Source organism: Eptatretus burgeri, chromosome 3, assembly GCF_056783735.1.
Source record: "Eptatretus burgeri isolate ZD-2024b chromosome 3, Ebu_testis_v1, whole genome shotgun sequence".
Taxonomy (NCBI): domain Eukaryota; kingdom Metazoa; phylum Chordata; class Myxini; order Myxiniformes; family Myxinidae; genus Eptatretus; species Eptatretus burgeri.
Genome location: NC_140963.1, coordinates 57,003,919 through 57,017,304, shown reverse-complemented (window position 1 = coordinate 57,017,304; position 13,386 = coordinate 57,003,919). Strand labels below are relative to the sequence as shown.

Sequence of the window (13,386 nt, the reverse complement as noted above, 5' to 3'; positions counted from 1 at the left end):
CTGTCTGTAAGAAGGATGTGGGGAGTCATCAGCAAAGAGAAAAAGAGGGTTTTTCAGTCAGTGAGATCATTCATGAAGATTTGGAATAATGATTATTCATTCCTGACCTTGTTACTGATTAGAAGTAAGCTAAGAAGTCTGTAGTTGAGAGGATCTGTTTTGCACCATGTTTTTGTGTACTTCAGTGATGTTTGCTGACTTCCACAAAGATGGGAGATGACCTTGGGCAAATAAGAGGGTGAACGTAGGAGAAAGATTTGTAAGAGCAGAAGAGACGGTTTTTAAGACTCGGGCACTGATGCAATCTGGACCAGTTGGTGAATCCAAGTCTAGGGTTACGAGAAACTTCTCCACCTTCTCAGGTTTGACAGACACAGTAACCAGGGCCAGTTGGGTGTTACTGGGTAGAGTAGGCAAGTGGTTGAGGGGCACAGTTTGGAAGCAAATACAGAATTGAGTTATTCGGTCTCCTTCCTAGCAGAATGAGGCCTGGTGTTGGCTTTGCGGTTCAGATGTCTGGCTTTGGATCTATGGGCCTTGAGTTTGAGCCCCCGTCGGCTGTTGAATTAACACCAGGTGCAGTTGACTCAGCCTGTCATCCTTCTGAGGTTGGTGAAATGAGCACCAGTGTACTGGTAATGGGGGCATTGCATCAGCAGCATAGCTGTGCCCTCAATCAATGATGCAACCAGCAGCCACAGGCTGCACACGAATAAGAAGAGGCTAGCAGAGTCGGCTACGATGCCATTTGAAGTGAGGGAATTTATGTAGGGGGAGCATACTCAAAGTTAGCCTTAAAAGGGTGCTACCAGGTCTTTTGAAGGAGGAGGCAGGTTTGAAAGTTCAACCTTATACTTGGCCAGATGTTGTTTTCTGGCTCCACTGAGAGTGGACATATGTCACAGGCTTTTTGTAATGATCTGAGATTCCGTTCAGACAGAATTGCCTTTCAGGAATAGATGGCAAGTTGCTTCTTCAAGGCAACTGCCTAACTCCAGCTTTTGTGTGTCATGGGCCATTTGAGGATGGGTATGATGACGAGATGGGATAGGATGAATCTGTGTATCAGAGAGAGAAGGTTTCTGTGGAAGAATTCCGAGGCTGTGTCGATATCAGGGGTGATGGAGATGAGACCAGCCATAGAGATACTGGCTTTCACAAGCATGTGATCAGACAAACAATTGGTACAGTGGAAGAGCAGTTGACATTCGCAAGTAAAGTTTGTAATTAACAAATCCAGAAGGGAGGATTTGTAAACGGCAGAAATTGGGGTTGAAAATGTCACATTGAGTCAAACTCGTGGAGTCACAAAACTCCTTCAGTATGGTGGTTGATGCCAAAAGTACCAACACCCAGCCGATATGGGATTTTTGAAATTATGCATTTATACAAATGAGGCCTTTTGCACCTGCGCTGTGTGTGCATTTTCAATGACTCAGTCTTGCTATCATGGGCACTTTTAACCTGCCATTGCTTGCGTGAAATCTGCAGTTCAAATCATAATTTTCAGCATAATTTTCAACATTTAATCGAAAGTGGCAATTTCAAGGTAGTTTATCTTAATTGTTGTGTTCCTGTGAAAATCAGACTCACAAAATGTCGGAAATACGAGAAATACCCATGGATGCTCGGTGTTGGGTTCCTATCATTTCCTGTTAATACAAGCGAGCGGTGACACATACACATACATATGCACATACACATATGGGTGGACACTTCTTTGAGTAAAAAAAATGCAAAAGTCTAGTAGCATTTATCTTGTGGCACAAGAACCATATATTTATATCAACCCTCACAGCTGCCATAGTGCTGTCTACACCCCCCACCCCCAACCCCCTCAATAGAAAGTATCATTTAAAAAGTTTATTTTAACCCTGTGCATTCACAAGCCTCAGATATGACCTTCCCATCACTGTAAAGAAGCACACAAACCAGATGCGGTGTCTCCCTCAGGGAAGTCTGCCTGGTACATCTGGTTCTGCCATAAATATCGATGGTGCAAGCTTTGTGTATTTTCATGTCATGAATGTCTTTGGCGAAGAGTTGGGAACCATTACTTGGTAATGACACACAACATCGTCTTTCCAATTGTAGACGTCCATTAAATAAATCAAGCCTGCTATGTTCACAGGACTGACTCTCACAAGATTCAAAATCCACTTGCTGTCAGCGATGGTCATGGGGTTTGGGTATCACTTCCCATACACAGTTATTCAGGGCTTGCACCAGTCCAAATTGTCGGGAGTCTTGGTTACGGCAGCTGTAATATCTCAGCCCTGTCGGTGAGCTGAAAAAGTTCTCAAACTCTTTCATTGTGCAAAGGCATACACATTTCTATCAGATGCTTTCCCAAGTATTTTCAACATATTTTGGAAGCTTTGTGAGCCATTTTAGCTCACAATCCTTATATTGCACGCATGATATATTTTAGCATGCCATAATAGTGGCTGCTGCTGGTGGTTTCTGTGCATGTGCACAAATCATTCTTGAGCAGATTGCATCATTTGGAAAGTCCCTTATTGGCATGGTGACAAATTATATCACCATGTACAGGATGAGGAAGATAGTTGGAATCACTGGTTCAATCAGTGGTTTCCTGAAACAACTTGCCTTTGCCTCATGGAAGGCGAATCCAACTGAAGGCAATCTCAGTTCCAACCACAAAGCTTGGAACAAATGTGCGTCTACCCTCAGGAGAGCGAGAAAACAACATGTTTCTAATCTCAAGCCTGAACTCTCAAACCTGTCTTCCCTCGTCCAAATCCTGGTGGCATCCAATCAAATCTGTTTCTGGTGTATGTTCCCCCTCCATCTCCTTTCTTACCTCAAATGGCTGCACTGCTGACATCGCATGTGAAAAGGTTGAATGCCTAAACTCGGTATTTGCATCTAAATCTTGTGTATGAAACCCATCACTTTCTATACCCACCTTACCCAGTCGCACCCAACTGTCCCTGGACTCTGTGTCCTTTTCTCCTGACAAAGTGGAGAGCTTGCTGTCAAACCTCGACTCAGATTCTGTAACCGGTCCAGATGGCATCAGCCCACGTGTCCTAAAAACCTGCTCCTCTGCTCTTGCTCACCCTCTCTCTGTTCTATTCACCCTCTCGTTTGCTCAAGGTCATCTGCCATTTGCTTGGAAATCAGCTAACAATACCGCTCTGCATAAAAAGGTGAAAAACCAGATCCCTGCAACTCCAGACCAATCAGCCTTCTCTCAATCAGCAGCAAGGTTATGGAATCCATCATCGCTTCAGAAATGAAATCCTTCCTCTTCTCCAATGGCTTGATTTCCGATCCTCAATTTGGTTTCAGACCAGGTCACTCTACCCTGGATATGCTGCTTCTGCTCTCCCAACAATGGATGGAGGTCCTCAATGCCAGTCATGAAATCAGAGCCATATCCCAAGACATAGTGTGCTTTCGACACAGTCTAGCACCCTGCCCAGCTCACCAAACTCTTCCCATGGTATCCAAGGCCATCTCCACTCATGGCTCGCAGACTTCCTCCCCTGCCGCAACCAATGTGTGGCCTTAAATGGAGTTCTTTCATCCCCTCTTCCTGTCCAGGCTGGAGTTCCTCAAGGAAACGTTCTGGGCCCTGTTCTTTTTCTGGTTTTCATCAATGATCTCTCCGACTCTGGAAAATTCTCTTTCTCTCTTTGCTGATGACTCCACCCTCTGCCGTACCATCTGTCATCCCTTAGACCGGCAAGCAGCAGCTTCTTCGCTCTCCGCAGATCTGGATAAAATCACAAACGTGTCCAACACGTGGAACAGTTGGGTGATATATTTTCGGAACAGTGCGAATGTTTTAACAACATAAAAAGCTTCACTAAAAATCAATTTGTGTTTTAATTTCTGCTGTAACAAAAACGATTTATTCGTGGAATTCTTTACTTCAAAGGTAATTTAATTGCACGAAGGTAAACGTGCAAAAAACGGGTCAAATAGGGTGAAAATCGGGGTGTTTTAGGATGTTAGGTCAACACTGGGTTCGTTTGAACAGTGATTTCCTTGAATCCCCATTTAGCGCGACGCCGCGACGATCGCAATGACATTTTATGGACCTCAACGATCACGTTATAACGGGGCCACACTGTAGTTGTTTATTATCAATATCAAGTGTTATGTACTGTACATACATTAATTGTATGTGCTATACTGTACTTTTATACAACTGGCAGCGCTACGACGGCGACGACATCACAAGGCGATAGGAATTTTTCAGCTCCATTATAATCTTATGGGACCACTGTCGTTTATGCGGTCTGGCGTTGACCGAAACGTTGTAAAACGGCGTTTCGTAACGTGGTGTTTGACCGAAACGTCAAACCATCAATTTGGTTTGAGACCAGGTCACTCCAACCTGGATGGAGGTCCTCAATGCCAGACATGAAATCAGAGCCATATCCCTAGACATATCGTGTGCTTTTGAGATGGTCTGGCACACTGCCCTGCTTACCAAACTCTCCACTTATGGTATCCAAGGCCATCTTCACTCGTGACTCGCAGACTTCCTCTCCTGTCGCAGCCAACGTGTGGCCCTAAATGGAGTTCTTTCATCCCCTCTTCTTGTCCAGGCTGGAGTTCTTCAAGGCAGCGTTCTGGGCCCTGTTCTTTTTCTGGTTTTCATCAATGATCACTCTGACTCTGGAAAATCCTCTTCATCTCTTTGCTGATAACTCCACCCTCTGCCCTACCATCTGTCATCCCTCAAACCAGCAAGCAGCAGCTTCTTCGCTCTTTGCAGATCTGGGTAAAATCACAAACTGGTCCAACACGTGGAACATGTCTTTCAATCCGGACAAATCTCACACTCTCACAATGTCTCTCCGAAAGGACGGTTTGGAAAAACCCCCCATCTACTTTCTCAGCAATCCTCTTTTAGAAGTCCTTTCTTTCAAGCTTCTGGGTCTCACTATCTGCCATGATCTTTCCTGGGAAAGCCACATTTCCAATCTGGCCTCCAAAGCCAGTCACTGACTGGGAATTCTCCATCGTGCAAAGTCCTTCTTCGGCCCACCTCAGCTCCTGACCACATGCAAAGCTTTAGTCCGCAGCCTGATGGAGTACTGCTCACCCCTCTGGGCTGGTGCTTCTGCCTCTCATCTTTCTCGGCTTCTCGCTGTGGAAACCAAGGCATTTTGGATCATTAGTATCTTCCGCGATGAGGCTGAGTCTTTGGGCCTATCACTCTCTTGCCGCAGGTTGGTCGGTGGTCTTTCTGTCTTCAACCGTCTCCTCTCCGGTCTTGCCCCCCCACGCCTCCTGCTCTGTCTGTGATATTTCCCCTCCCCCCCCCCATATTTCCACAGGGCACTCAAGGTCCGCCAACAACCCCCTTCTGGTAAAACTACCAAAATCACGAATCACTGCTCACCTTCACTCTTTTTTTTTTCCCGCCTTTGGAAAAAATACTCCCACACTCTTCAATCCCATTCTTCCCTCCAAGTCTTCAAAACAGCTGTTCATCACCACCTCTTATCTTCCCCCATCCAAAACCACGATCTTTTCTACCCTCGTTCATCCACCCCAAACCCACCTCCTTCAAATGCCCTGCCTTCCTTCCCGAAAGTTCCCTGTTGTGTAAAGTCCTGAAAGTCCCTGTGGTGTCCATCCATCTTGTTTACCCCGTGTTCCCGGAACCCCGTGTTCCCTCTCCCTTCCACAGATCTCCTCATGTCTCTGTTCCCCACTGTTTTTGGCCTTCTCTCTCTTGCCCTCCTTGCTGTGCAGTGTGTTTGCTTTCATACGAGCCTCGACAATGTATACAAAAAAAAAATGTCCATTTTGGCAGAGAGAGATTAAAATCGATTCATCACTGTTTTTAGGACAATTCAGGACATAGATAAAGACAAGGTTTGATCAGAGGCAAAGACACTGCCAAAGGTACTCATGTGGGTTTGGGGGTGTCAGCAGTTCGTACACGTTTTGAGGTGTAAGGATAGTGAGAAATGGAGTTCTTGATGTAGACTGCAACTCTATCAGCGGGACGGGACTCAATCTGTCGAACTTGAGGTGGCCATCGTCAGGGAGACATTGAGGGGTCTGCTACATCATGTGGGAAGGATTATGTTAAGCAGATGTCTTGTTAGCATCAGCCGATTCTGAGAGATCTGTCAGATTACAGCAGAGGTCTTGTGTGTTGGATGTTCACAATTTGGTGCAAGGAAGGAGGCATTGGTCGGGTGCAGGAATGTGGAGAGGTGCAAAGGAAGGGATCTAAGGTAGAGTGAGAGGGGGCATTGGCTCAGGCGAAGCTTGGAGTGGCTTGCGCTCGGGGGAAACTGGGTGGGCCTTTGGCAAGCGGGAATCTGGGAAGGGCGAGGGGGATGCTGGGAGTGGCTCGGGAAAATCCAGGAGGGGTGCAGGCGAAGCAGAAGCTGGGTGGGGTGTGGGCGAAGGGAAGGCTGGGTGGGGTCTTGGCGAGGGGGAAGCTCTGATGTGTGGCTCGGGGGTTGGGGGGGGAGGGAGTTCGGCCAGATACTCACAAGGACATTCATTTAATAATCCACCCCAAACATGTACAAAAAAAATGACAGCAATGGGTTAAAAACACAATTAGCAACACAGGAATGAAGCTAACAGAAAAACAGGACAGGTCCACTGTGGAAAACTCAGGTTTGATGAGCTTCAATGAGGCAGGTAAAAACCAACATCCAACATGCTGAGACCCAGAACTGTAAGTCTGACCATACTCGTACTATTTTCTCTCTTCTCCCTCTTGCATTCCACCCATGCACATCCTTTTTTTACCTGCCCCTGCTGCTTCTGGCTGTGCATCTTTGCATGCAGGGATTGCAATCCCACCAGCACCATGATTGGTGAAGTGGGCCCAAGCAACTCTCAAGTGGCAATACGGTGGGGGTGAGGGGTGGGGGGGGGGAAGGAGGTTGGGGTTTGTGTCTGTCATAAAGGTGGATGTGCAAATGGGGGCTGATGCGTTGATATTAGCTTGCACAACCAACTTGCAGCCTTCTAATTGATGGGTGAACCAATGTGCATTAATATAATTTCCTGCTGCACCGGAGCTGACAGTGAAGAAGCCGTGATGGTGGTCCTTTTTTATATATATGTGTGTGTATATATATATATATATATATATGTATGTATATATATATATATATATATATATATATATATATGTGTATATGTATGTATATATATATATGTATGTATGTATATATATATATATATATGTATATATATATATATATATATATGTATGTATATATATATATATAATTATACACACACACCACTGGGTTTATTATGCGAATGAGACTTTGAGGGAGGTAGGGAGTGGGGGCTCTTGCGCAGGCGCCTAGCCAAAAAGATATCATTGTTTACAATGACTTTGCTTTTTTTTTTTTTGCTTTTTTTTTTTTTTAGGTACCTGGCTGTTACGCAATTTGAGCCGACATATGCACGGATGGTGTTTCCTTGTTTTGATGAACCTGCATTCAAAGCCAATTTTTCCCTCAGCCTTGTGCGTGAGAACAGGCATGTCGCTCTGGCCAACATGCCACTGGTAAATTGTGGTTGCACTGCGGTGTCGTTTTACCCACTTTTTTTATAAAGTATAATGACTGTACTAATGGCACAATTTAAGAGACGTCTGACTCACATTGTAAGGTAAGCATGCAAAGCCATGAAATGATTAAATAGTCATGTTATAGACAAATGTATGCAATATTTGCTTGCCAAATTGGCAACATTTTGGTGTGTTTGTATGTTTGCATTTTAAAAATTTCCATCTAATAGAGTTGAGAATTTAAATTTAAATTTTTTTTTTTGTTTTTTTTTTTTAACAGAAGCAGCAACCTCTTTGTCATGGCTCTGATGTTTTTTTTTTCGTGCTGTTTGTGTAATTTTGAAGTCCAGTTGACGTGCCATCGGACGCACTTTTGGTTATCATCATCAAGTCGGTGAAACCATTGACCAAAAGTCGCAGTCTTTACTGAACACAGGTTGAGTTGGCGATAGAATCGTTTCAAATGTTGAAAACGCAACCTCACAGCTTGCTTTGACTTTTTTGTGGTGCTCGGCGTTTTTATCCTTCACTTCGCTGATTGATTTGATAAACGAAGGCATGGTTTACTTCACAAACATTCTGTTTTGTTCACCCCATCATTTGCCCTCGGTCATCTTCCATCTGCTTGGAACTCGGCTAACATCACCTTCATCAGCCATCCTTGCTGCTTTTATGTGGAGTGAGCAAAAAATTGCTTCTGCTTCGCTACAAAGCTGAGTGTTGGTTGGGCGCTTTAGTTTGAACCTTCACTTTAAAAGAAAATTATATTAAAAAAACAAAAAAAAACAGAGTGAAGTGTATCATTCTCACTCGGATTTCAACATCACCAAAATGCATAATTATCAAGTTGTTTAAACTTTCTTTACACCAGATGATTTATAATACTGGCTACTACCAGGGGCACTAAACAATACACGTTTACATTGAGAGAATTGGTTCGCCCCCCCCCCAACCTGAATCCCCTCCCCCAGATGTGCCACCCAAACAGAAACCAGACTTGGAGTAAGTACCCTTTGTCAACAGGCAATATGTGGTTGGATTTTGTTCAGCAGTATTTTTATTTTTAATTATTTTTACAGGCTCTAAGGCTTATGGAGGAGCTGTGACAAATTGCACATGCTCACACAGACGAAGACATGAGACGACACCAGACTTGACTTTTACACACAAACGCAGCTTTAGGTGAATATCAATTGAAGTGATATCAATTCCCAGAGCACTCTGGGTTCCAGCGACATCATCATTATGATGTCACTTTTGTCCGCACTCAGCAGGTCCATCGAGGAGGAATTTTGGACTGCATGGATGCCAACCTATGGGGGATTTTTTCAATGCTCTGTCCTTTAAATGCTGAGAATGGAGCAAAGAAGCAGGACATATCATTCTTAGTCTTTGATATGACTCTGCCGGGGGTTCGAACCACCGATGTCCGAGACTCAGAGTGGATTCGAGCCATTATGCCACCAAATCTTGTTAATATTGGCATGTAATTAATTTTTGCGGTTGATATCTGCTGTTTTCTCATTATAATTTGTGGGTATTATAATTCGCAGAAAATATACAGAATTCACTTACTTATTTGAAACAAAATATACGTTTAAATATGAGCAACAAGGGAATGTTCTCTCAGCACATGTCAACCTAAAGTCTCGAGTTGAATACTACAGCACGATTGTTAAATTAAAAGCCTAAAGTCTGCCATAATTGATTGATCCGAGTTGATGTACCATACTCTTTGCAGAACGTTGGTGCTGCCGAAGTAGTTTCTTGGCAAGGTTTATCCTGGGTAATTTGCCATTGCCTTCCCAGCGTTGTTTGTCAGTGCTCTGTCCTTTTAAATACTGATTGTCAATGAAGGAAGCTGCACATACGATTTTAAATAGCATTAGTATAACTCGGCCAGGGTTTGAACCACCAACCTTCTAGACTCGGATTGGGTGCTGTAACCATTATGCCACTGGTTCTGGTTGTGCCATCATTAACTTTCCGTAATTAACACAATACGCAGGTTGATCACCACACCTTTTGAGCCAAATTTTTTAAAAATCCAGTCGTTCACCGTGTCGTCGTTGCACTTTTCACCCAAGAGCAAGGGAGGACCTCTCGGCTTTTCCGACAAGGACCGGATTGTCTTCTCTGTATTATTTATTCTTCTTCAGGTTGGCAGCCTTTATTGCCTACTTCTGACCATGCTGTCATTTATGGGCCGCCCCAGCTGCGTTTGGAATTTCCTCATGGCATGTGCTCCACCAATCATAGCAGTGCGGGCAATCTTGGCTGGAAGCTGGTCATTGTCGTTCTTATAATCTCCATTCTTTATTTTTCTCGGATTTTTTGGCTATTAAAGTAACAACAAACTGTGTGGTTTTCGGCTACTTCTTGCATCTCGCGATGCTGAGGGTTTGGCATGCCAATAGTGTTTTTTTGGAGATTTTATCTATTTCCACAATGATATCTTGTTCGGTGATGGTTCAGAAGGTTATGTTTGTACACTATTCATTAGGATGATTTTTGTCGAACTTGGTACACTTTTTATGGCTGATCAACATGAACTCGGATTTGCACATACTTTTATTTTGCCATTATGCATTGAGCACATAATGGCAGATTAGCATAAATTAGCGTTTTACTTGAGATAATTAGCATCAACAGTACCATAGTGGCAATGGCGGCGTAGTATCCGACTGGCGCCATCTTGATTTGCATTTTCCACAAATTGTCATATACACAGATATGCAAGTTGTGCAAATTATAATTCCTGCGAAAAAGGTTTGAAAGTAAAACCGTGATACGTAATTCCTGTGAATAATAAGTATGTTATAGAAAAGGAATATGTTGCAAACGAAGTATTGTCTTAAATCTTGCTGGGTATGCATAATCTTAATGGTTCGAGGACTCTGGGTCTGGGAGGTCAGTGGATCGAATCCCGGCCGAGTCATAGAAAATACTTTACAAATGGTACGTGCTGCTTCCTTGCTCCATGCTCAGCATTTACAAAGGATGGAGAATGGACAAACAACCATAGGTTTGTAATAATGGCATAAGCTTTTACGGGCCAAATGGTCTCCTCCTGCATCAAAGTTCCTTGTGAGGAACTCGTATTATAACCATAATCTGCTCTGCAGTCTCAGCAGATGACTTTCATTCTATAAAGTTCTCATCTGCTCCAGCCTGATAGAGGAGGCTTGATTAGCATAGCTCAACAGCTACACAAGCCTGGTGTTGGCTTCGTGGTTATGTTAGCTGGCTTGGGATCTTAGGGTCCTGAGTTTGAGCCCTCTTTGCCACTGAATTAACACCAGGTGGGGTTGACTCAGACTGCCATCCTTCTGAGGTTGGTGAAATGAGTTCAGTGTACTGGTAGAGGGGCACAGCATCAGCGGCATAGTCCCGCCCCAATAAAATGATAGCTACCAATGGACACCTCAAATTGAGCTTGCACAATATATGTGACTAATCGATGCTGCAAATATTGGTTGAGTCTGAATGTTGTTCACAAAAGGAGAATGTGCAAAAATATTTAGAGATCATTGGTTCGTGTCAATGAATAAATATGTGTGCATATACTTGATATGAAAGAGCCAAGTACCCATCTTGAAACTCGGCATGATTAAGCAATTGTGGAGAAAAATCAAATGCAACCTATAGACTACAGTTTTTCCCAACAGGGATGGCACAATCGACTTGTATGGGATGGCAAATGGTGTTTGGGCTTGCTGGAAAGGGGAAATATTTTTAGCCATGGTGGAAACGGTCTCTGATTGTCGCAATAGTAAGGGTTGAGGAATCGCTGCATGTGGACGTTTTTCTTATTTTTTTGATTGGAAGGTCAAGGCTCGTGGACGAGCTTGTACATTGAATGGAGCAGGACGCAACAGAACAAAAACACCAATGGAGAGAAGGGAAAACACCAATGGTAGGGTTAAAGGATAAAATAGATGGAGACTTACACAAATAAGGGAAATGGGGACGAATGAAGGGTAGGAGAGAATACGTTGGGTGGACAAAGTTTGCTTTTGCATCCACAGTCGGGAAAGAAAAACTGGAAATTCGGAAGGAGTTGGCCTTTGGGTTCGGAGTGGGGTGGGGTGACGGGGGTAGAAAGTGTCAGGTTTTGGAAGGGGGATGGTCTGAGATGGTGGTAAACAGCTGTCTTGAAGCCTTGGATGGAAGAATGAGATTGAAGAGAAAGTGGTCGGTGGTTCCACAGGTTGGGTGAAAAAGAGGAACAAATGAGTGGAGGTGAGCAGTGATTCTGGAATTTGGAAGTTTTGCCAGAAGGGGTTGATGGCAGATCACGTGCACCCTGTAAAAAAATGGGGTGGGGGGGACAAAGCACAGAAAGAGAGGATGGTGCAAGGCCAGAGAGGAGGCGGTAGAAGACAGGATGCAGCCTGCCTGTCTGAAAGATGAGGTATATGTCATGGCAGAGGGTCAAGTCGTATGCAAATAGATAGAAGGGATTTTCCAGGGAGACAGAGATTGTTGATGAAGATTAGGACTGGGCCCAGAATACTGCCTTTTAGTACTCCATCCTTGACAGAGAGAGGAGATTAAAGAATTCCATTCAGATCCACACATTGACTATGAGGGTAGAAGTCAGTAACCCAAAAGTAGAGTTGGCATTTGATGCGATAGGCAGAAAGTTTGGAGAGCAATGTGGGATGCCAGACTGTAACGGAAGTGCGAGATATTGCTATAAAGACAGATTTCATGTTTGACATTGAGGCCCCTGTCCATTGTTGGGAGGAGAAGCAGGATGTCCAAGGTGGAGTGACCTGGTCTGAATCTGAATTGGTGATCTGAGATGAGCCATTGGAGAAAAGGAAGGATTTGATATCAACTTTAAAACATGTTTTTAAGGGTTAGAGTTAAGGAGAGTAGGGTAAGGCTATTAGGTTTCAGGAAGGCAAACCTTGAGGGTATGAGGAGAGAGTTGGGTGATGTAGATTTGGAGAAGCTAACAATAGGACAATCAGCATCAGAGAAATGGGAAACCTTTAAGGAGCAAATTTGTAGAGTACAGAGTAAGTACATTCCAATGAGATGTAAAACTTGAAGCAGAAAGAGGCCAGGGTGGTTGAGGAGTGAGATAAGGAATGCTATGAAGGAGAAGCAGAAGGCATTTATTAGGTTTAAAATAACAGGACTGGAGTTGGTGAAATAAATCTATCGGAGTAAACAGAGACAAGTTAAGAAAATAACTTGGCAAACCCAAAGAGAGTACGAGAAGGATGTGGCTAAGAATATGAAACATAATAGCAAGGCTTTCTTTTAGTACATTAGGGGAAAAGAAAAGGTTAGGACCATTGTGGGCCCATTGAAGAAAAGCACCAGTAGAGTGGTTGGTGATGAAAGTGAGATGACATGCTTATTAAACAATAATTTTGCTTCAACTTTTACACAAGAAGAATCAGAATTGCTTATAGCTGAGACGATCAGAGGTGAGGAAGGGCTTTTGCAGAAGATCCAGGCTGGAGTGGAGGAAGTAAAGAAACAGCGAGGAAATCTAGGAGTATATAAGGCTCCGGGTCCAGATAATATGCACCCGAGTATTGAGGTAAGCGAGATGTTACCGGATATTTTCAAAAGCTCAATGGAGTCAGGACAGGTCAAGGAGAATTCCAACCATCCATTGGGACCCACACTCTGAACAGTGTCGGTGCTGCTGAAGCAGTCACTTGGGCTATTGGGCACAATCCTGGACGGGTCGCCACTCCGCCACAGAATACTCAAATGGCTCAATCATCCCAGCAAGCTGGTACTCATTTTGCCAACCTCGGAAGGATAATGGGCTGAGTCAACCTCACCTGGAATTAATTCAACGGCTGAGTGGGATTTGAACTCTG

At 43.9% G+C, this 13,386-nt stretch overlaps 1 protein-coding gene across 3 annotated transcripts in view; it reads left to right on the top strand.

Annotated features, from left to right (window-relative positions):
• LOC147029968 (endoplasmic reticulum aminopeptidase 1-like) overlaps positions 1-13,386 on the top strand; it is a 93,225-nt gene that overhangs the window by 19,710 nt on the left and 60,129 nt on the right. For all 3 annotated transcript variants that reach the window (XM_085873533.1, XM_085873532.1, XM_085873531.1), the window contains one exon: positions 7,396-7,534. In XM_085873533.1, the coding sequence (XP_085729659.1) occupies positions 7,396-7,534 (139 nt within the window). The remainder of the gene's footprint in view (positions 1-7,395; positions 7,535-13,386) is intronic.